A 21,903-nucleotide genomic window follows, 5' to 3' on the forward strand; every position below is an offset into this window, starting at 1 on the left:
TCACTGAGTATTTTTATAGTATTGAGCATTCTATTTTAAAGAACCTTATGAAAACTGCATCTCTTTCCCCAAAAAATATTTTCCAAAGTGTTTTGCTTTTTATTTTTTAAAATACCTTTTACAAATATTTAACTCTACCTATATCCAAAATTATTATTATACTCAAGTATTATGTAAGCAGGAATCTTTTGTTGAAAGATTTATAATTTCAAAAGGTTTGTTTCAATAAAAGGATGTTTAAGAATCTTTTTTTTTTTTTTTCAACGTTTATTTATTTTTGGGACAGAGAGAGACAGAGCATGAACGGGGGAGGGGCAGAGAGAGAGGGAGACACAGAATCGGAAACAGGCTCCAGGCTCTGAGCCATCAGCCCAGAGCCCGACGCGGGGCTCGAACTCACGGACCGCGAGATCGTGACCTGGCTGAAGTCGGACGCTCAACCGACTGCGCCACCCAGGCGCCCTGAGGATGTTTAAGAATCTTAATGAGGAAGAGTAAATCTGAATATGACAAGAAATTGTACATTATTAAAATAGACTTTGGATAACACTTTTGATTTATCAAAAGTTTATTGGATAAATACTGAAGTTTTTCTTTAGTACTTTAGCACTTTTGGCACTTTAGTACTTTAGCAACTGGATATTCTTCTGGATGGTTTAAAAATTCTGAACATTCTATAATAGAAAAAAGTATTTTTTGTATAGAAAAAAATGAAATGCTCATATTTTTGAAAAATTCCTTAATGTGTTTATAGCATTCCACTTGTGCAGTACTACAAAGGTTGTATGTCATATCACTACGTTTAAATGCTGGTTATGTACTCTTCAATACGTGAGTGATAGACAAGTTAAATGATCCTGAACCACATTATTTTACAGAGCAAAAAGCGTCAATATGATCAAGAGATTGAGAATCTAGAAAAACAGCAGAAACAGACTATTGAACGTCTAGAACAAGAACACACAAATCGCTTGCGAGATGAAGCCAAACGCATTAAAGGAGAACAAGAGAAAGAGTTGTCCAAATTTCAGAATATGTTAAAGAACCGAAAGAAGGAGGTAAGTGTAACTACTACTTTTAATTATTAAAGGTTGTTTTTTTTAAATGTACACTTAAGACTAAAGAATTAGGAATAATACTTGAGAGTTAAATAGCACCAATTTATTCTTTTTTTGTGGTCTTCCCAACAGTCATGTAGCGTAGTAGTAAGGTCAGGTGTTAATCTCATTTTACTACCAAGAAGACTGTAATAAAAGAGCTTTTTAATGGTCCCTTCAAGTTTACAGACTATCATTAAATGTCCAGCTAAGCCTTGAACCAAGTTTTCAAACTAAGTCTAATCCATTTTCCTTCCAATCATTTTCCTTTATTAGCAACAGTTAAAGCCTCTGTAGAATTTTCTTCTTTCATGAAAGCTCAGCATGTTGTGTTTGTAGGTGGCAACAGTAATTCATCTATTTATTTGTAATATTTAATTCATGCTTAAAATTTTTTTTCTTGGTTAGCTTGATTTCCTTTCATGAATGTTGTATTAAAACAAAAGCTCAGTACCCTGAAATTGGAAATAATATCTGTAAGTTCAACAAGTTGAGAGCTACTTTGAAGAATCACATGTGAAAAATACCTGTGTAAAGTCATTTGATTACAATGAATTTTTAAATTTTTCCTAAAACTGTTCCGTATTGTTACAGGATCTGTGCTATTACTTACTATGAAAGATTGTCATTGATTCAGAAAGAGGGTTTATATATTGTAATAGTGTCTTATTTGCCCCCGAGAAATTCTGTAATTTCTTTAAGTAAATAATGAAATGGTCTATAATTTTATTTGATGTGACTACCATTTCTTAAAAATTAGTTTTGTTACTGTTTAATATTTCACATAGTGTTGCTCTGTTTACCATGATATATGATGTTACTGAGGCTCCATATCAGTTTTCTTGAAACGAGGGGAAGTTTTTATTGAGAGCTTATTTTTTAATATCAGGTTAAATTAAAAAAAATTTACAGATAAATATATGATTTAATCTTAAATATATAAAAGTTTGTAGTTATTTTTACGGTTTTTGAGCTTGGAGAGTTTTAGCTAGTAGACATTTGAGATCGCAATATGCATATTTTAAATAACTATACTATGTATTTTTTTTTCCTTATTGCTAAATTTCTTGCATTTGGGGAGTCTCTTCCTTTTAATGGTGATTTGGTTTCATGAGGGATTACTGATGGGGAATTTTAAATACACTCTCTTCAATCAAAATCAGTCTCTTTCACAGACCATCAATAGCATGTGGTGATTTGGAATCTGATTGCTTTTGGTGCTTCTACTTGTGAACACATGATTGTTTTTCATAGTTGGATTACAGATCTATTGTTAGGTGGAATACATATCTAGGATTTTGAAATAATTAAGGAGCTCCAAATTATACTTCATTTTATAATATACTTTATTTGGTATAATAAATCATAGCATACTACACTGTTACTTTATGAGTACTTTATAATATTGATTTTAAAGATGACAAGTTTGGCTTACATTGTCAGCAAAGGAGAATGTTATTCTAATGCAACAGAAAATCATCAGACATGTTTGTTTTTATCACACCGTATATAAAATGGTGTGTTTGATGAAAAAAGAAAACATAGTATCCATTTATTTCTCCTTTTGTTTTCTTTTGGTCTCATTAAATGAACTTAATTTAGACTTATTTCTTTGGTTTTGTCAAGCCAGTTATGAAATTTTGTACTTTTATAAATGGCATTGACTTTCCTTATTTTCAGCATTTCAAACAATGTCAGTAGATGTGTTCAGTGCTGCTAGTAATCCTTTACTGATTGTCTTTGGATCTTTAAGAGAGAATAATATATAGGGATAATTAGGCATCTGATTAACCTTTATATGGTGTGATGTCCCTTTCTGCACCGAGATTCAGCATGTTCTATCCTTTCATTCTTTTTCACCAAACTAACACCTATACTATTGCATGTTGAAAGGAACTTTGTATCAGCTTTAATCTTTGACTTGTAGCTTGTCTGCTACATAAATGCTTGCTGTGGAGAAAGTATTATTTCCCCACCTCCTGCATGCTTATACACTGTAGGTTATAAATGAAGTGGAGAAAGCACCCAAAGAGCTGAGAAAAGAGCTCATGAAACGCAGGAAAGAGGAGCTTGCACAAAGCCAGCATGCTCAGGTAACAGCAGCAGCTTAATGCTACTAAAAACAGAAAGCAGCATTATTCTCGCAGCTCAATAAACCATGGTGGACAGGGTAAACTCCTACTGTAGTTATTATATGATGTTGATTTCTCCTAATACAAAGGTTCCCAGGGCATTCTTTACGTAGAACTAAATTCACATGAGATGGTGACATTTCAGTTGCAAATATGAAATTAAGTGGAATGTTTGGAAAGCTGACTCCGGATGAAATAAACAAGGATGTTGATGTATAATTCAGTGTATTCTTATTATAATCATGAGGGAAACTTATATACTTAAGTAGTAATGTCACTGATAGAAGACTTTTATGACAAAATATAGAGGTTGAGTGTGTAGGCTTTGTACACATGAAAAGAATGACTATTTAAAAGACCATTGTTGGGGCACCTGGGTGGCTCAGTTGGTTAAGCACCCAACTCTTGATTTCAGCTCAGGTCATGATCTCTCCGTTCGTGGGTTTGAGGCCCGTGTCAGACTCAACGCTCTCAGCGTGGAGCCTGCTTGGTAGTCTCTCTCTCCCTCTTTGCCTCCCCCTCCTTGGCTCATGCTTGCGTGCTCACTCTCTCTCAAAATAAATAAACTTAAAAAAAAAAAAATAAGGCCATTGTTTTTATAAAGTTGGGAGTTAAAAGAAAAACCAAAAACGGTAATGTTAAATGGTTGATCAAACATTTATTTTACTATTAAACTCAATAACATAAGCAACTTAAAATCAGATTTTAAATACTAACTACATTGTTTTTCTTTTTGATTCAGAATCCAGCAGTTTAAAAAAATATTGCCTGTATAAACTTGATTCTAGGTTATGATAAGGATGACCCAATTAAGATGGGTGAATTCTTTACAAAACTAGACAAGCTAGTACTTTAAACAGATTTTTTTTTAGAATTATCTCATGACTGTATGAGGTCTTTTTACTAGGAATCATTTTTCTTTTAATTAAGTTTGCATTCAATTTGGAAGCAGAGAGGTGAGCTCAGTTTGTAGTTATATATGTCAATTAAAGGAAGAAGAGACATGGATTATATGTTAACGGTTGCTTTAAATTACCAATTTAATGTGGTTTTATGTGATGTAAAAAGTGGTTCCCAAACTTTTACAGACCCATGTGAAAACATGGAAGAAACAAAAACCACTGGGGACCGACAAATGGAATGACATTTAAATTTTTATTTTTGTCCAGAAGGATATTTTAAACTGCTGTTTAAAAATTTAAAGGAAAGAATATCTTAACACCATGAAAAATAAGGGAAGTATTTTGGAATTTTAAATTTAACAAAACTAGCCTATCTGAATAAATTTCATGTTTTGGGGGGGGAGGGGCTTTGGTTTGAGGCAGTGAAAAATTTTGTCTTGGCCTAGTGTGGGGATTACTAAAGTGTTAAAGCAGACACAGCATTTACTGTGTGTCAAGTGCTGCTCTAAATGTTTCTCCTGCATGAACTCATTTAAACTCACAACATGTGAGGTAGTTACTCTTATTACCTCTATTCTACGGGGGAGGAAATGAAAGCACCTCTGAACTACCACACCGTACTGCCTCTCATGTTTAAACTGTTATTTCTGTGCTTAATCTGAACTCTTATCAGCTTAGTCCAGTGGTTATTGGTCATGTCGTTAATAGGTGAAGAGGAAGTCCTTGCTTCACACATCTAATTTTGGATAATTTGGATTTCAAACAAGATAAGACCAATATGGTTTTTCCTTGTACAGGAATGTAGGCTTTTTAGATTCTAAAAGGTAATACATATTTCAGATGCTAGAGTTGACATTGAGAATTTAGTGTTGAAGGAGTTAAGTGATCCCATGCTTTAATAAAATTTTGTTGGTGATTTTTCATAAAATTTTGGGGGCTAGCCTGTATTTTCAACTAAAGCTGAAAGCAACAGTAAATTTCTTTCTGTAAATTTAATGAAAATTTAGTAATCTAACAAATTTAAAAGTATTTCTCTTTAGCTACTGCTTTACATGAAGGTGCTAAAATGATAACTTGGTACCATGTCTATTGTAAGCATTTTGAGAATTTGTGAATAATAGTTATATAGTCATGGAGCCAGAAGTATTTGATTGTCTAGTCCAGTGGTTTTTAAACTTGTACTCCCAAGAGCTGTGGAGTCTGGAAGAAGCACCTCAGGGATCCTTCAAAAAGAGAGGACTGGGGGTTCTGGGTCCCTGCTTAGACTTTAAAGCAGCACTACTTTTCATCTGTTTCATACATTTTGTGGTAAATTTTTTGAAAGAGGGTTTGACTGGTTTAAAAAACAACAGCATAAACTAGAGTTTGGAAACCACTGATCTCATTCAAAACCTTTTTACAGATGAGAAAGAGGCCTCTCTGTTAGGTAACTTGTTCGAGGCCTCCCGAAACTCAACATTTGTATAATTATTCTTTCCATTTACAAAAAGTCATCAGCTGTATTCTCACCTGGGAGGTGCACTGTACTCTGACCCGCAGGGTGTTGCTCAGGCCATGATCCAGTCTTTTCAGTTGTCCTCTTGCGCAGTCTCCAGTGCCCAGCTGCAGGATGTAAGTCCCACGCATCTGTGGGAGGATGCCTTCTCCCGTTTTATCTGCCTTTTCTTCAGCTCACATGTGCCTTTTCATTGTTCGCTTTATTTGTTAAAGCCTAGAAGATTGATAGATGATAATGTCAGTAATGACAGTAATAATCTGAAATGAACTTTATAGTATAGTATTCTTCAAAGCGTTTTCACATTTGATTCTTACTGCCTCCACCCTAATATAGGGATGGAGTGTATCCATTTTATAGATAAGGAAATCGCAGCACAGAAGACTAAGCGGTCCACTTGAAGTCACAAACGATATTAATGGTAGAACTGGGATTAGAACACTCTGAACAGTGTTCTTTTTTTCTACCTCACCACAAATTTTGAGATTTTCATTTCCAAGAAGTAGCTTCCCAGGAGTATTTTATAAACTTTGCACATGTGAGAAATTGAATGCTGTGATTAGATTTTTATCTTTGTGTGAAGTGACATTTTGATTTTATATATGTTATATATATGTTTTAATTATGGATATGGTCAGAAAAGGCATATTAAATGTGATTATAGTTCCATTTAACTTTAGTTTTCACTATTCAAATTGTATAAGGAATAGTGAGTTGTTCTTCCCCTTGCTGTAGTTTTAAATTAAGTCTGGAATTCCAGGCTGTATTCTTTCTCACAGTTTCTATGGGGAAGTGAGTAGCTCACTTAATGCTATAATTTTTGTTTTTGATGTTTGATAGACACAACTGGAGTAGATAGAATACAGCTTGATTTCACCCATTCCTTTCCCCTCTCCTGAAATTAGACTTATTTTTTTTATTATTATTGGCAGCTGTTGGACTCTGTAGTTTTCTAAAGAGTAAGCAAAACAATTTTTTTTAATGAGAGGGAGAAATTATGAATTAAGATCACTTTTCTGATCATTACCATTTTTATCCTTTGAATTAGAAATAAATTCTGTACAAATAGCCCAATATAACATAACCCTTTCTTATAGTTTTCTAGAATCCGAAGTTGTGTTTTTAATATTTATAGTTGTCTGATTAATATGACAAAATTCCTTATCAGCATTGAAACTTACACTTTTAAAGGGTGCATTTTATAGTTTCTGTGTTGATTTAAATTGTTACTTTTATTGATCAAATCCATCTTCTTTTTTTGGGTAAATTTGTTCAGTCTTTTTGGAATGTAAGATCACTTTTCTTTCAGATCTTAAGAATAATTTCCAATTACAAATTCCAATGTGAATGTGTTATACTTGGCTTTTGTAGTTAGGAAATTTAAAGAAAGCTCACTAATATCAAAATTTTATTTCTTTTGAAGTAACAAAATATACGAATTAGTATGTGAGGGACCTGGACCTTTCAGGTAATTTTTACCTTTAATATAGAAGATTATTTGAGGTGCCTGGCTTGCTCAGTTGGGAGAGCATATGACTCTTGATGTTGCGGTTGTGAGTTCCAGCCCCAGTTTGGGGTAGGGATAAATAAATAAATAAAAATAAATATAGAGATTAAAATAAATGAAGGAAGGAAGAAAAGAAGTAAAGAAAATTGTTTGCATAGTATTCTTGACTATGTAATTATCCAGACTTTGCTTAATTATTTAAGTCCTTGGCTCTTTAAGACAACTGGTGTCTTTGCTAATTCTCATTGTTGAAGGCACTTGCATACATAGCCTACCTTGACTCTTACCTGTCAACTCTTATTTTACTTTCTGGAGCAGCACAATGGTAGTTCTGCCTCCTTCTGTAAAACAGTCTTAGCTCTTATTTTCCCCTGATGGATTAGCTGCTTCAGGACAGGCTTCTGTAATTTTTTCCATTATTCATTGTGTGGCATGGTTTCTAGACCCTGTATTCACAGCTTTCTGTTTTCTGTGGTTTACTTTTGAACTTCTGAAAATGTGATACTAAGGGAAGAGACCCACTATTCTTTATGTGGGCATACAGAACCAATTTGGGATCACTAGAATGGAAGGTCCTTAAAGGCAGTACTGTCTTTTCTTAATTTTAGTAGCCCCTTTAGTGGTACAGTGCCTAGCATTAGTAAGTACTTAATAAAGATTTTCTTTGAACTGAACTGTCATCTTGCTTAATCTAGACAAATATAGTAATATGACCAAGAATTGAACTCACAAGAAATTCCATTTACTTTTTTAGTGGCACTGGCATGTATTTACTCTTCTTAATTTTCACATAAATATTTATTCACCCTAATCTTGTACTTTTGCATTTATTTGAGTCTAAATGTAGTATTTATATTTATGGTAGTTAATTTGGGCCCATTGTTTCTGTCTACAGAGATATTTTTTAAAAGTCCTTTATACAAGTTAATGGTACAGATGTGAAAACCTTTTGCTATATCTGCAGGTTATATTAAGTTATAGATTATATATTAAGTATTGTACAAGTTTGTACATAGAAATTTTACTATGAAATTAGAGAAACAATTTAGTTTTTATTATGTGATATTTACTGTAGGAAAATGACCAGCTTGAACAACTTTCTTTGTTATAATTGCCTAAAAAATAGGCATGGAGATTTCGTATCTCTTTAAATAAAACTCAAAAGGCCTTATTCTAGATAGTTGAAATTAAATATTCATTGTGGCTTTTTTTCTGTGATAAAAACTTGGCTGTGGTGAAGCTCACAAGTGTATTTTACAGAGGCAATTCATTAGTCTTTCTGCTGGTGTGTAATTGTATTTATGCTGAAGTACAAATTATGACACAGATGAGACAGCAGTGTCTATAACTCCAGATTACTTTAACGGGGTGTCATGAATAGTAAGACCTAATTCTCACCTCCAGATGCATAGTGAGGCATGTACCTTAAGGAACACGGCTACACTCACTCTCAGTGCATTGAAGACCAGGCTGGTAGTGATCCAGATCCTGTCAGACTCTGTCAAAGGCACAAAGAGTAGATCCAAAATGGACCTTGAGGTTTTATCTTCTCTTGGATGTGCAAGAGGAGGGATTATAGGTGGAGTGCCACTTCAATCTTAAATTTCTAAATCCACACTCAAATTGATCAGAATATCCCGTGAGCTAATCATATATAGACTGCTGTAACTGCCAAAAGAGGGATGGAGAGCCGAACATTTACTGGCAAAATTTACATTTCTTCAATTTGGATATTGTTCCTTTTCTTCTGTGAATGTGCAATGTAGCATAAAGACCATAAGTCACTTTAACATTTCCTTTTCTTACACAGTTATCGAAGGATTTTTTTTTAAGCATAAATTTTTGCATTTGGGCAAATAGTATGTACTCAGTAAATATTTGCTGAATAAATGAGTGAATCCCAAACATGTTGGCAGAAGTTTTTGACTATCAGGAGTGTGTGTGTGTGTGTGTGTGTGTGTGTGTATTTATTTATTTATTTATTTATTTATTTATTTATTTATTTATTTATAAAATGTAACTCACTTTATGAGTCCTAGATCACATTTCTCTAGCAAATTTCTCTAGCAATGCACTATTTCTCATTCTCTAGCAAATTTCTCTAGCAATGCACTATTTCTCATTAAGTCCATAAACTGTTGTTCTTTTTAGGCACATGCTAGAGATACAGAAACTATTTCTCTGTTAGTGTTGCCATGGTATTACTTCCTAAGTCTTTATTTCTTGGAAAAATAGAGATATTAAATATTCTGATATGTGTTTTACTTATTTGCTCTTTATTCTCTTTTTCATAAAAGGCATTTTGTTTTTTCTTGTTTTATCCACACCATAGTGTAATGAATGTTCAGTTTTAGAAGCTCTAAATTTATTATTTTCCTAAAGATGTTCATATCATAGGGCATTCTGAGTGGGGGACTTCTTTCATGTGTATTATTTTTAATACTGAGTTTAGAGTATTATGTATTCTAGTACTTTTTTCTGGGCTTGAATTGAGTGACTAATACATTTATATATTGCTATATAATTGGTGATTTTTAAATCCAGTTAACTTTAGAAACTTGGTTTAGAAATCTTGATAGCTACTAATGTATATAGTCATATAGATAAATGGATGTTTCACTCAGTAGATGCTTATTAACTCATGGTTAACTGTCTAATAGGAACAGGAATTTGTTCAGAAACAACAACAAGAATTAGATGGCTCTCTGAAAAAGATCATCCAACAGCAGAAGGCAGAACTGGCTAATATTGAAAGAGAGTGCCTGAATAACAAACAGCAGCTCATGAGAGGTATGTGAAATTACACAGCATATGTGTATATATAAAATGGTATCTGAAGACCATTGCTAAGATATATGTATATATCTAGTATCCATAATATCGAATAATTGGAAATTATGTGAATGCTTTCCTTTGCTAAAGTGGTAGAAAGATAAAGTTGAAGTTAATAAGAGGAAAAGCTTTATGTAAAATTTTAAGCATTTAAATTTTTAAAATTCTTTATAAAGTTAAATATTGTAAGACATAGAATGAATGCCTTCGTGACAGAAGTGAACGTAAACATGCAATCCTTAAAACATCTTATTATGCAAATGATGCTAAAGCCTTACCTGAATAGTTTTGTATACTCATTGTGCCTTACAATTGTTGGTATACCTAATGGCATCATGACAGAATGGGATTTTAACAAAAAGCTTAGATTTTTTTATTTTTCATTAAGATGATTAAAAGGAATTTTGGTATTGTGGGTGGGGCATTTTCTGTTTATAGAGCATCAGAACAGAATGGTAAATAGTGATAGATATTATCTGTCCATTGGTAATATTTCATTTATAGTTCACAATGTCAGTGTGCGTATAAGTTACTGTATATAGAACACATTTATGTAAATATTAAAATGAACTCCAAAGTACATTAGTAAAAAGAACAAAGTGACATTTTGAAAATTGCTTTCTTCTAGCTCGAGAAGCTGCAATTTGGGAGCTTGAAGAAAGACACTTACAAGAAAAACACCAGCTGCTCAAACAGCAACTTAAAGATCAGTATTTCATGCAAAGACATCAGCTACTTAAGCGCCATGAGAAGGTTAATGAAAGGAAAATTGGTTTACTTTTTGTTCATTTGAAGTTTGCAGAGTTATTCATTTTTGAAACTTCTTTTTCATAGAGAATGAATTTTAGATTTCCTTTCTATTTTTTTAATCCTAAAATTTCTTTGGTGAAGTTTGGAGTAATTAATTGTATCTTGATCATGATTGCAAACTTCTTTTCTATGAGTTTCATGGAAGGTGACTGATTTCAATGCTTAAGTCCTCTTCTACATTATAATCTTCATGTTGTCTCAAAGGTAGCTATTGTGGCCCCATTTATGGTTCAGATACCTTAAAAAATGTGGACTTTCTGACTTAGTAATGAGAATTTCAGTATAAGACTCTTATATAAAGCTTACTAATAGCTTTATTTTTGTTATAAATTATATTTTGACTAAAAGTTTGCTGGTTGATAATACAACAAGGGAGGGAGTGATTTTGGGAAACAACACAAGAACATGTTTGAGCATACATGTGGGTACTGAGTATTAAATTATATTTAGGGGCACCTGCATGGTTCAGTCAGCTGAACGTCCAGCTATGGCTCAGGTCATAATTTCATGGTTTGTGGGTTCAAGCCTCACATTGGGCTCTGTGCTGATAGCTCAGAGCCTGGAGCCTGCTTTGGATTCTGTGTGTCCCTCTCTCTCTGCCTCTCCCTCGCATGCACTCTGTCTCTCTCTCTCTCTAAAATAAAAAAATAAATAATTAATTAAAATTTTAAATTATATCTACATCACAAGATTGTGTTTGATACTTTCTTAGGAAACAGAACAAATGCAGCGTTATAATCAACGACTTATTGAGGAATTGAAAAACAGACAGACTCAAGAAAGAGCAAGACTGCCTAAGATTCAGCGCAGTGAAGCCAAGACTCGAATGGCCATGTTTAAGAAAAGCTTGAGAATTAACTCAACGGCCACACCAGATCAGGACCGTGACAAAATTAAGCAGGTAAATAAGCCAATTATTCTCTTCTTTTTTAAGTTTAAAAAACTGGAATGTCCTTTAGAAGTGTCACATAATTATGTCGTAAACATTTCGAGCCCCTTTGGGCTTGTTGGTATTTTCTTTGGCTCTGTGGACTGGGGCTGGTTATGTGGCATATACCACCTTAGTATTCCTAGGGTGGTGGCCACAGAGGGCCCCAGGCCCCACACCAGCTCTTGGGCCCTAAAACCAACCTTGGGAATTAGGTGACTTGCACAGCTTTTGAAGTTAAAATGTAGGGGCCTCACTGTGCTTCTGCAGTCTCAGGTACCCCACATAAATGAACTGTGGTCACTGATCAGGTAGGAGGAACAAGGTACCAGAAGTCCACCCCCCGTCCAAAGCCGTAATGTCGACTCCAGCTTGAGTCACAGTACGTTATTCGTGCTTGCAGCTTTAGTTGATTGTACTTTAAGATTTGTTAAGTTCCTTAATCATTCCTTTAGAAGATGCAGAAATTATATTGCTTGTTAACAGTATTTTCTTTTTCTTATTTATAGTTTGCTGCTCAAGAAGAAAAGAGGCAGAAAAATGAGAGAATGGCTCAGCATCAGAAACATGAAAATCAAATGCGGGATCTTCAGTTGCAGTGTGAAGCCAACGTCCGAGAGCTGCATCAGCTGCAGGTCAGATAGAGAAGCATGAGAACTGAGCTGGTGGGAGCAGGGCAGCACAAGTGGTGGTTTGGAGAAAACAGTAGCTAACTGGGATAAACTGTACTGTACTCATGGAAATGCTGGGATTGAGAGATTTGTTTTCTGTATAGACTTGAGTAAAGATCAGGTTAGTATCATAGGCACTTGTTGAGAGTTTATATAACCATGATTAATATAAACACGAAGCTAAATTGTAAACCTAAGAAGTTGAGTCTTTCAAAAGCAGTATTATTTGTAGTCTCTTTTGCAAAGAAGATGACAAAGTTTTCAAAATGAGGTAGGTGGTTTTGTTGGCAGATTCTGCATTCAAAATTTCATTTAGGGAGAAATAGTTCATTTTCTTCTAGGTTTTTGAGAAAAGCGATGGACTAAATATATGAGAATTTTTCTCAAGACATTTAAAGGTTACCCTAGGGGGACTGTTTTGGGACCTTACCTGGAGTGTGCAGCCCACCCAGTATATAGTCTAAAATGTTTAAGATTTCAGAATAGTGTATACTTTATGGATACTCTTCATATTCTCTTAATTTACTAAAGTAGAATAGTCCTGATCCCACATTCTGGCACCAATGGTAAATGCATAAGAAGATGCCCTTTGAAGTGTCAGTTTTATGAGCAAACCTTCTTAGAAAGGGAAAGTAGGATCAAACTAATTCTATTTTAGTTCATTTCATATGGTAACAGATCTAACTTCTAAACTTGCAAAAATGAAGCTATGACTCATTTCATAGTTATTGGCCCTGGGTTTTTAGAGGAGAATCTGAACCTCAGTAATAGTTTGATGTTTAATGAGTACTTTATTATTTTGAAAGGTAATTATATTTGTGAAAATTTGCTTAGTTGATTGGAAATTTTTTAACCCAAACTTTATTTTCAGAATGAAAAATGCCACCTATTGGTAGAGCATGAAACTCAGAAACTCAAGGAATTAGATGAGGAACACAGCCAAGAATTAAAGGAATGGAGAGAGAAATTGAGACCTAGGAAAAAGGTAATTTTAAAAGCTTTAGTTAAAATATGTTTATGTTCATCCATTCATCCACCCAGTTATTGGCTGTTTACATAATATATATCAGGTACAGTCTCAGGGACAGGAGATACAGAGATGAAGAGACAAAGCCCCTGTCCCTCAAATGTTCAGAATGTAGTGACACGTGATTACAGATGAGTAGGATCATTGCTCTGAATGAGGTAAGTATAGGAGATGGGACGGGAGCACAGTGTTCAGGCCAAAGAGGAAGAGTGCTTCAGTCTGGGAAGTTGGGGAGGCTTTACAGAGAAGATGCATTGTAAGCCAAGTGAGACTCAGGATGAGTAAGATCTTGCTAGGCATACAAACAGGTTGGGGTGTGATGGGCAGTCTAAGTACAGCGATGAGAATGGGTGAAAATGGTGTGTACAGGAATCGTAAGTAGCTCCCTGTCATTGGGGCGCTGGGGGAGTGTGCCTTTGTGTCGGCATTAAGGAGGGAGAGAAAGAAGGAAGTGATGACAACTCAATCTGGACAAGTTGGCTGGAGCCAGATTACAAGGCCCTTGTATGACAGTAAATTGACAATCTAGTAAAATAGGGAAGGCTTCCCTCCTGCCATCTAGCTCTCAGCCATCTTCCTTTTTTGTACTTGCTTTTTGATTCCCTGCTGGCCTGGTCCAATTGGTCAACCATTTTAACTCATTTTTTTTTTCTGTCACTATGTGATCCTCTCCCTTTGCTGACTCTCAAACCTTTATTTTCTCTTGGGCTTCCTGCCTGCTACACCTTTTGACCATTCCTTTCTTCCATTTATCCAGTTAGTCAATTAAATATATGTAAGTAGCACCTACTATGTGCTAAATGTTTCTAGAAAAAGTGAAATGACCAAGTCAGTTAATAGTATGGCTTTTTTTTTTTAATATTTAAATTTTTTTGTAGAGAGAGCACAAGTAGAGGAGAGGGGCAGAGAAGGGGAGAGAGAGAGAGGGAGTGAGGGAGTGTCTCAAGCAGGCTCCACGCTGAGCTGACATGGGGCTCCATCCCATGACCCTGGGATCATGACCTGAGCCAAAATCAACAGTTGGACACACAACCAGCTAAGCCACCTAGGTGCCCCAGATAATCAGTATGGCTTTTTAATTTAAACTTTATTTATTGTTTAATTTTTGAATAGGTAATACATTCATGTGGATTGAAATTCTAAAAGTAGGGAAGGACCTTTCTCCAGTTTCTTTAACTCTTTGCAGTCTAGCTTTCACCTCAGACTCCCCAGTTGAACTCATTGACCGTGGTCATAAGTGAGTTGCTAACAGCCAAATCCTACGGTGTTATTGAACTGTTGTTAAAAATCTTCTTTCTTAAAATTCTCTTCTCATCTGACTTTTGTGACTCTCTTCTTTCTCTGTGCTCTTTACCACTTTTTCTCTGTCTTCTAGTTATCTGAAACATAGACATCTCCCATCTTTACACCCTTGATGATCCTGTGCCTAGTCATGGCTTCATGTATCGCATATTTAAGGACAATTCCTGGGGCACCTGGGTGGCTCAGTCAGTTAAGTGTCTGACTGGCTCAGGTCATGATCTTACTGGTCATGAGTTCAAGCCCTCGTCAGGCTGTATGCTGACAGCTCAGAGCCTGGAGCCTGCTTTGGATTCTCTTGTCTCCCTCTCTCTCTGCCCTCCCCTACTCGCATTCTGTCTCTCTCTCTCAAAAATAAAATAAATGTTAAAAAAAAAAAATAAGGATGATTCCAGAACTTGGAGGGGTTCTAAAGTCCTGCAGATCTGGGTTCAAGGCTTAGTGCTGTCATGATTAATTCTGTCACTTAACATTCCTAAGCCTAGTTTTCCTCATTAGTAAAACAAAGATGACACTACACACCTAATTGGGGTTGTTAAGACAGTTGAAAGAAGTGATGTTCTTTCAAAGACAACACTTCCTAGTACCTGAGCTGTAGTTAGGGTTCAATGAATGTCTGCTGTTGCTATTATTTAATTTATTTTGAGAGAGAGTGTGTGCACATATGTGGGTTAGGGGCAGAGAGAGAATCTGAAGCACGCTCTGTGCTATCAGCTTGGAGCCTGATGCAGGGCTCAATCTCATGAACTGTGAGGTCAAGACCTGAGACAAAATCAGGAGTCGGACGCCTGACTGACTGAGCCACCCAAGTGTCCCTGCTATTGCTATTGTTTATTGTCTTATTATTGGTTCATGTCCTAAGCACCTATTTTCCACCTGGATGTTCCATTCCTTCTTGTATCATTCAGGCCTCTGTTCCAACATCTCGTCGAAGGTTTCTCTTTCTGATGACCATATATAAAATAGCCCCCATGCTCCCCTCAGACATTCCCTGTCCCCTCACCTTTGTTTTCCTTCATAACATTCTTCACCAGCAGACAGACACATTTGTTTATTGTTTGTCTTCTCCCACAAGAATGTATGCTCCTTGAAAGCAGGGACATTATCTCTTTGTTCACTGATACATATCTGCTTCTAGCACAGTTCCTGGCAAATTGTAATGATCAATACATACCTGTTGAGTGTTTACTGAAGATTGTGAACTCGGAGAAGATCAAACTGAACTCAGCAGCCTTTCTCCTTCATCTCCACCTCACTTTTCCCACGTTCAGTCCCACCCACCAATAGTGTTCTTTCTGATACCCCGTCTTCTTAATTACATCTAGTCTAGCAATGTGAATTATCTTTCATTTCCATCACATCCCATTTCAATGAGATGACAAATAACTTTGACTCTCTCTTTATAATATTTCTCTTTCCCATTGCTATCATTCTGCTTGCTTAAAATTGGCCTTCTGATCTCGAGTTCCTTTTCGTTTCTTCCTACTTGTCCGCTATCACCAGAGTATATTCAAGAATGTTTCTGACACTGGCATTGTGGTATTGATAAATCTACAGTTCCATCAGAATAAAATAGAAATGCTTCATTTTGACTTGGAAGCTGTCATAGTGCCATACATTGCCCGCAGTCAATTTTTTTTTCTTTTTTTAATGTTTATTTTTGAGAGAGACAGAGTGTTAGGGAGGGACAGAGAGAGAGGGTGACACAGAATTTGAAGCAGGCTCCAGGCTCTGAGCTGTCAGCACAGAGCCAGATGCGGGGCTCAAATCCATGAACTATGAGCTCATGACCTGAGCCGAAGTCAGACGCTCTACCAACTGAGCCATCCAGGTGCCGCGGCCACAGTCAGACTTTCTAACTGCATCTTCCACAGGCCACTTTCTGCCTGTTCATATTCTGGTATTGAGTCTAATCACCATTACTCACACCAAGTCTGTGGTTTCCTGTCTGTGTGCGTTGTTTCAGTCCCCTCTGTCTGGCATGCCTTCCACATCCTGTCTATCAAATTTTTATCTTTCCTTCAAGGCTGAGCTCCTGTTTCACCTCTGAAAAACCTTCCTGTTTCTTTCCATTTTCTCCTAAACTTTGTGCCTCTACAGCAGCACTTATCCCTGAGTCATTTGTCCACAAAGTCATCGATACCTAGAGTATTTATCAAGTACTTACTACATTTGCTGTGTATTGTGTAAAGATGAATCCGCTTTAGGGCTTACCTTCAAACAGCTTATTATCTAGTGTGGAAGAAAAGACCTGCACACCAAAAATCAAAATAAAAAACAGAAAACGGAAAGTGCCATGTGGGAGAGACAGGTAATAGTTAATAATAGATGCCATCTTTTGAGTGCCTAGTATGCTTCACATTTAACCCTCACATAGCAACCCATTGAGGTAGGTGATACAGTGATATAGTCCCTATTTTACAACAGAAGAATAAAATGCATCTGTAATAGGGAGAAGGTAAGTAATTGACCCAAGTTATATACATTCACATGGCTGAGCCAGAGGCTTGAGTCTAGGGCTGTTCACAGCCTATTCTAAATGTTGAGCACTCTGGTCTTCCTTAGGATATAGCATACAGAGAGAGTGTTTTGAGCAAATAGTTTTATTCTTGGCTGTCAGAGTAAATTCTATTTGTAATACCAGCACATAATTTCTTTTTCCCTTCCTTTTTAAGACACTGGAAGAAGAGTTTGCCAGGAAACTGCAGGAACAGGAGGTGTTCTTTAAAATGACTGGGGAGTCTGAATGCCTTAACCCATCAGCACAGAGCCGGATTTCCAAGTTTTATCCTATCCCTAGCTTGCATTCCACAGGGTCGTAACAGTAGGAAGCAGTCTGTGGTTCGGTTTGGCTTTTTAAATATGTCATTCTGTTCTCTTCATCTTCTGCCACAATCTATATCAGAGAGCTTATGAAGACAATCACCTGCCTCACCTTCTAGGTGTTTTTTGTTTATTTGTTTGTTTGTTTAGCAAAGATGAAGGGAAAGGAACCGTGACAGATGCTAGGCCATGTTGGCGAAGTGGCATCTTGCAGTAATTCCCTAAGGTGATTTTGTATATTAATCTTAAAAATTGTGTTCTTTAGACACTGTTAGGTGAAATACTTTAGAAATAAAATGTTTGAGATGTTTGGTTTTTTTTTTAAAGCTGTTAGGTCACTGAGTATTAGTGAATATCTTTTTACCTGACCTAACTTCTCAGTGATGCCTAAATTCTGTAGTTGCAACTCTGCTGTAGAGAGTTGGAATAATTTTATTTTGGTGAATCTGCTCTCATGAAAAAGCTATGAGTTGCTCAAAAATACCATATTGGTTGAGTAAATAAATCTATTTTATCTTTAAATAGCAACAAACTTTTTAAAAAGAAACATTATTTCAATAGTTTGTCTAAAATAATTACTTTCAGTCATGAGCTAAGAATTAAGGGTGCTAGTTTTATTAAAATAGTGCCTAAAACACTAAATTTCATTGGAGTCTAAAGTAGGATTTTCTCTTGATTTAACAGGGACAAACATCCTTAGCATTAAACATTATTGTATTTTAAGTCTTGCTCCTGTTACCATTTGATGAAATTTCCATCCTAAAATCTATGTTTTGCAAGGTTGGAAAGATGTAAAAAAAGTAGCTTTTAGATACTGAAATTCGGCATGTAACACTCAGCAAATTAAAAGTATAGACTTAGCATTCCAGCTCATTTCCTAAAATAGTCTGTGAGCTGGGCAAGGGACCTCTTCCATCCTAGCACACTTCGTCCATTGAAGACTCTGCAGGCTCTGTGTTAAATGTACTTTCTGAAATTAATCTTAAAAGAGGCATTTGTTCAGAATACTTTTTCAGAAAGCATTTAAATAAAATATTTAGGCAATGTCAGAAATGACTGTGTTGTTGAGAGAAAGTCATTTGTATTTTGGTTTTATTTAGTTCCATGTTTAAATTATTTGATTTGAATTGGAAAAGCCTGACACCTTTACCATCTGGTTGCTGATATGTGTAATTATTAATGAAATGTTCACTCTTGGTCCCTCTTGCGGCTTAGAATTCCAAGCCCGCGTCAGGTCAAGCAATATTATGAAATGTACTTGGGTCGGTGAGACGGCACATTTGTAAATCATGCTTGCTGCTTGCCACTTCCAGCCTGTTCTCTTCGAAGAGTACCAGGTACCAAGTTGTGGAAGTTTCATTTTTTAGTTACGTTATGTTTGAGGCTGGTGAAAAATTCAAGTGTAATTTTGTGGGAACACTGATTCATATTAAGAAAATGTAAATATGTGTAGTAGCACTTTCTTGCAGTTAATTTGAAAACTTTGAATGCTGAACCTTATTTTGTCAGTGGTTTAGATGATTTAAAAATGCATGTGTGATTTTAATTTTGTAATTGTTTTGACAAGCATAATTTCTTGGACAACTTTGTAGGTAGCCTTAACTTCTGGCCAAGTTTGTTTTTTATAGAAGTATATATACATATATATATATATACATATATATATATTATGTATGGTTGTAAATTCATACACTTATCACATTGAATGTGTTGCTGTATACAAAACTCTTTTAATGCTTTATTCTCAAATGCTGGGTTGAAAAATGTTTTGAAAGCCTTTTAAAGTATATATCTTTATAAAGTAATATTCAGGATGATGATGGAAATTGTTTATATTATTATGATAAAAATGACGTTATAATGTTACCCAATGTATTTAATGATTTATTTGCAGAGGGAGAGAGGAGGAAGGTTCTTACTACTCTCTCCTTTGAAATTTTCAGTTTATTGGCTTTATAAAAATAATTCAGGTAGTGGACATTTTTTCAGTATCTTTTAAAGGATATCCTGTGTGCTAAATAGCTTGTGGCACATAAGCAATTTAGTCTGAATATTTGATTCTTTTTATTCTTTTCAACTTGTCGTGAGAGTATTGAATAAAGAAAAGAGGCTCAGAGTAGAATGGTTGACACTCTGGTAAATTAGCAAATCTTGTAAAACCCTTAAAACTGCCCTTTGGATTCAGTGTCCTTGCTGGAGTTCTCTTTCATATGTAACCATACTCATGTGGGTGCAGGACTGCAAAATGATACATACGTAGAGATGAACAATTCATTTTAACGCTTAAGTTACATAAATCTTTGCAAAAAGCATTTTGTTACAGAATATGCTGTTTTTACCCGTCCCCGCTCACTTCTTGTTAAGCCCTATATTCAAATAGATAATAGTGGTCATTTGTTCTTGCATGAAGTGTAGGTGGAGAACTGGGGACGGGCACAGACTTCTTTGAAGTCAAAGGGTACAGTCAGATCCATTCCGTTTTTGGTGGTGGTGTTGCTCTGGCAGGATGTGCTATGAAACACATCAAAGAAAGTCTGCGTGTGCCCCGACGCCAGCCTCCCTCTTCTCCCTGCGTGCTCTGAACACACCGCACGCCACACTTTCTGCAGGCCTGGCTCCAGAGCCAGTTGCACCAGGTTGCCTTTCCTAGTCCTGTCTGTCTGTAGTTGAGTGTGAACTGCTGAATTAGCTGCTATTCTTTATGGAGTCACAATTAAGCTTTTCTTACCCTTTCCAGTGGGCAGTCTGTGGGGAGCGGGGGGTAAAGAGGAAATTGAGAGTGCTTATACTTTGTTGAAAATATTGGAACTTTCCTGTGACAGGACATGGCAAATTGTAATTAAATATAAACCGAACCAGAGCTACCTCTAAGTAGTGTTTCCTCAAGCACAAAGCTCTCAGGCATATGAGACCCGCTGTAACGGAGGGTCTCTGATTTCTTGAGCATCAGCGAGTTCAGAAGTGACTGTCTTTTGTACTCTGTTAGTTCCCTGGTGACTACACACTTTCTCCCATTCCACACTGTGCTTAAATGACAAAGACTCTTCTGAGAAGCCAAATTCTGTCCGAGATTAGCTATAGATATTGATTACAGGAGAGCTTAGAACTGGCGTGGAAGAGGAGTTACTTTAGCTCCAGTTCTGAGAATCTTCTGATGAAATACATCACTTCTTTTCAAGGAGACGATCTTTTATAGGAAATGGGATATTTTAAATGCTTTTCTTGAAGGCTCAACAGTTAATGTCTCTATTGTTGCTAGTCTGTGACTGACATGGTTTTGACATGGCTTTAAAATTTTCTGCTAAGCTTGAGTAGAATGTTACACCAGTTTTCAATGTTGGCTGCAGCTTTTGGTGATCCTTTGCTGATTTTTTACAGTGTAATAACCTCATAAGCTGTTTTCAAAATGAATTTTGTTTCTGATTATGCCTCTTGTCTATTTGGGAGCAACATGTCTTTTCAATCATGGGATTGACAACTGAAAAATAAAGTTATTTCTTAATCTACTCTGGCAAGTGGTCTTTTATTAAGAATCTTTGATACTGGGTTGTCCTGCATGAAAACGTTTGGCAGCATTTTTTGGTCCCAGTTACATCTTAAACCCTCACAGTCCTCCAAGCAGCTGGACCCTTCCAGACTTGCTAGTGTTCCCACCCGACTCATCACCACACACAAGAATGTAGTTTTTACTGCTAACTTGGAAAGGGGGTGTCTTTTAGGATATAAACCCCTCCTTTGGGTGGTGCCTAAAATAGTTCTATCGACATACATATATACATGTATGTATGTACACATATATATTCCCCCCCTCCCAGGATGGATCTTTTTTTCTCACCAAATACTTCACTAACCGTATGACCTCATTTCTGCTAAAAATAACCTCTTTTCCATCATTGATATGTTCGTGCAAGATTCAGTAGACACTAGGCAGCATCACTTGGCAGGTTTTTAGCTTGGCTGGAGGGAGGCATAGCATGTCCTTTTCTAATCCAGGAGCATCACACATTTTTGAGCTCATTCTTTTTTTGTTTTGTTTTGTTTTGTTTTTAAGTGAAAACAGGCTCAGATCCATTGCCATCCAGCCGAAGATTTATCTCATTATCTGTCCTTCCCTTTCTGGTTCTGTCAGAGAAAGTAGCAGGTTTGGACCTTTATCCTGTTTCGCTTGAGCATAGGACTCTATGAAGATTCTGGATAGCTTGGAAAGGTAAATCGAGTAAGGAAACACTCCAATCAAATCTGATTAATAAAGGTAAGAACGATCAAAGGGGGTGTAACACTTGAGCCTGTTAACTTGATTCAGCCTTTAAGCCTTAAGCTATTAAAAAGGTGTGATGTGGTCATTCATTAAACAGTTGTCGTTACATAGCAAAAAGTTTG

The 21,903-nt window shown here is 36.0% G+C and overlaps 1 protein-coding gene across 2 annotated transcripts in view; it reads left to right on the forward strand.

Moving 5' to 3' along the window:
• Positions 1-21,029, forward strand: part of SLK (STE20 like kinase) — a 55,140-nt gene extending 34,111 nt beyond the window's left edge. The window contains exons 12-19 of one of the 2 annotated variants that reach the window (XM_043597446.1): positions 879-1,058; positions 3,098-3,190; positions 9,794-9,923; positions 10,594-10,718; positions 11,488-11,676; positions 12,213-12,338; positions 13,246-13,359; positions 17,376-21,029. In XM_043597446.1, coding sequence (XP_043453381.1) covers positions 879-1,058; positions 3,098-3,190; positions 9,794-9,923; positions 10,594-10,718; positions 11,488-11,676; positions 12,213-12,338; positions 13,246-13,359; positions 17,376-17,522 — 1,104 coding nt within the window. In that variant the 3' untranslated portion in view covers positions 17,523-21,029. The remainder of the gene's footprint in view (positions 1-878; positions 1,059-3,097; positions 3,191-9,793; positions 9,924-10,593; positions 10,719-11,487; positions 11,677-12,212; positions 12,339-13,245; positions 13,360-17,375) is intronic. The other variant, XM_043597447.1, reaches the window with a different exon arrangement.
• The last annotated feature ends 874 nt before the right edge of the window (positions 21,030-21,903 follow it).

Source organism: Prionailurus bengalensis, chromosome D2 (genome assembly GCF_016509475.1).
Source record: "Prionailurus bengalensis isolate Pbe53 chromosome D2, Fcat_Pben_1.1_paternal_pri, whole genome shotgun sequence".
In the NCBI taxonomy this organism is placed as follows: Eukaryota; Metazoa; Chordata; class Mammalia; order Carnivora; family Felidae; genus Prionailurus; species Prionailurus bengalensis.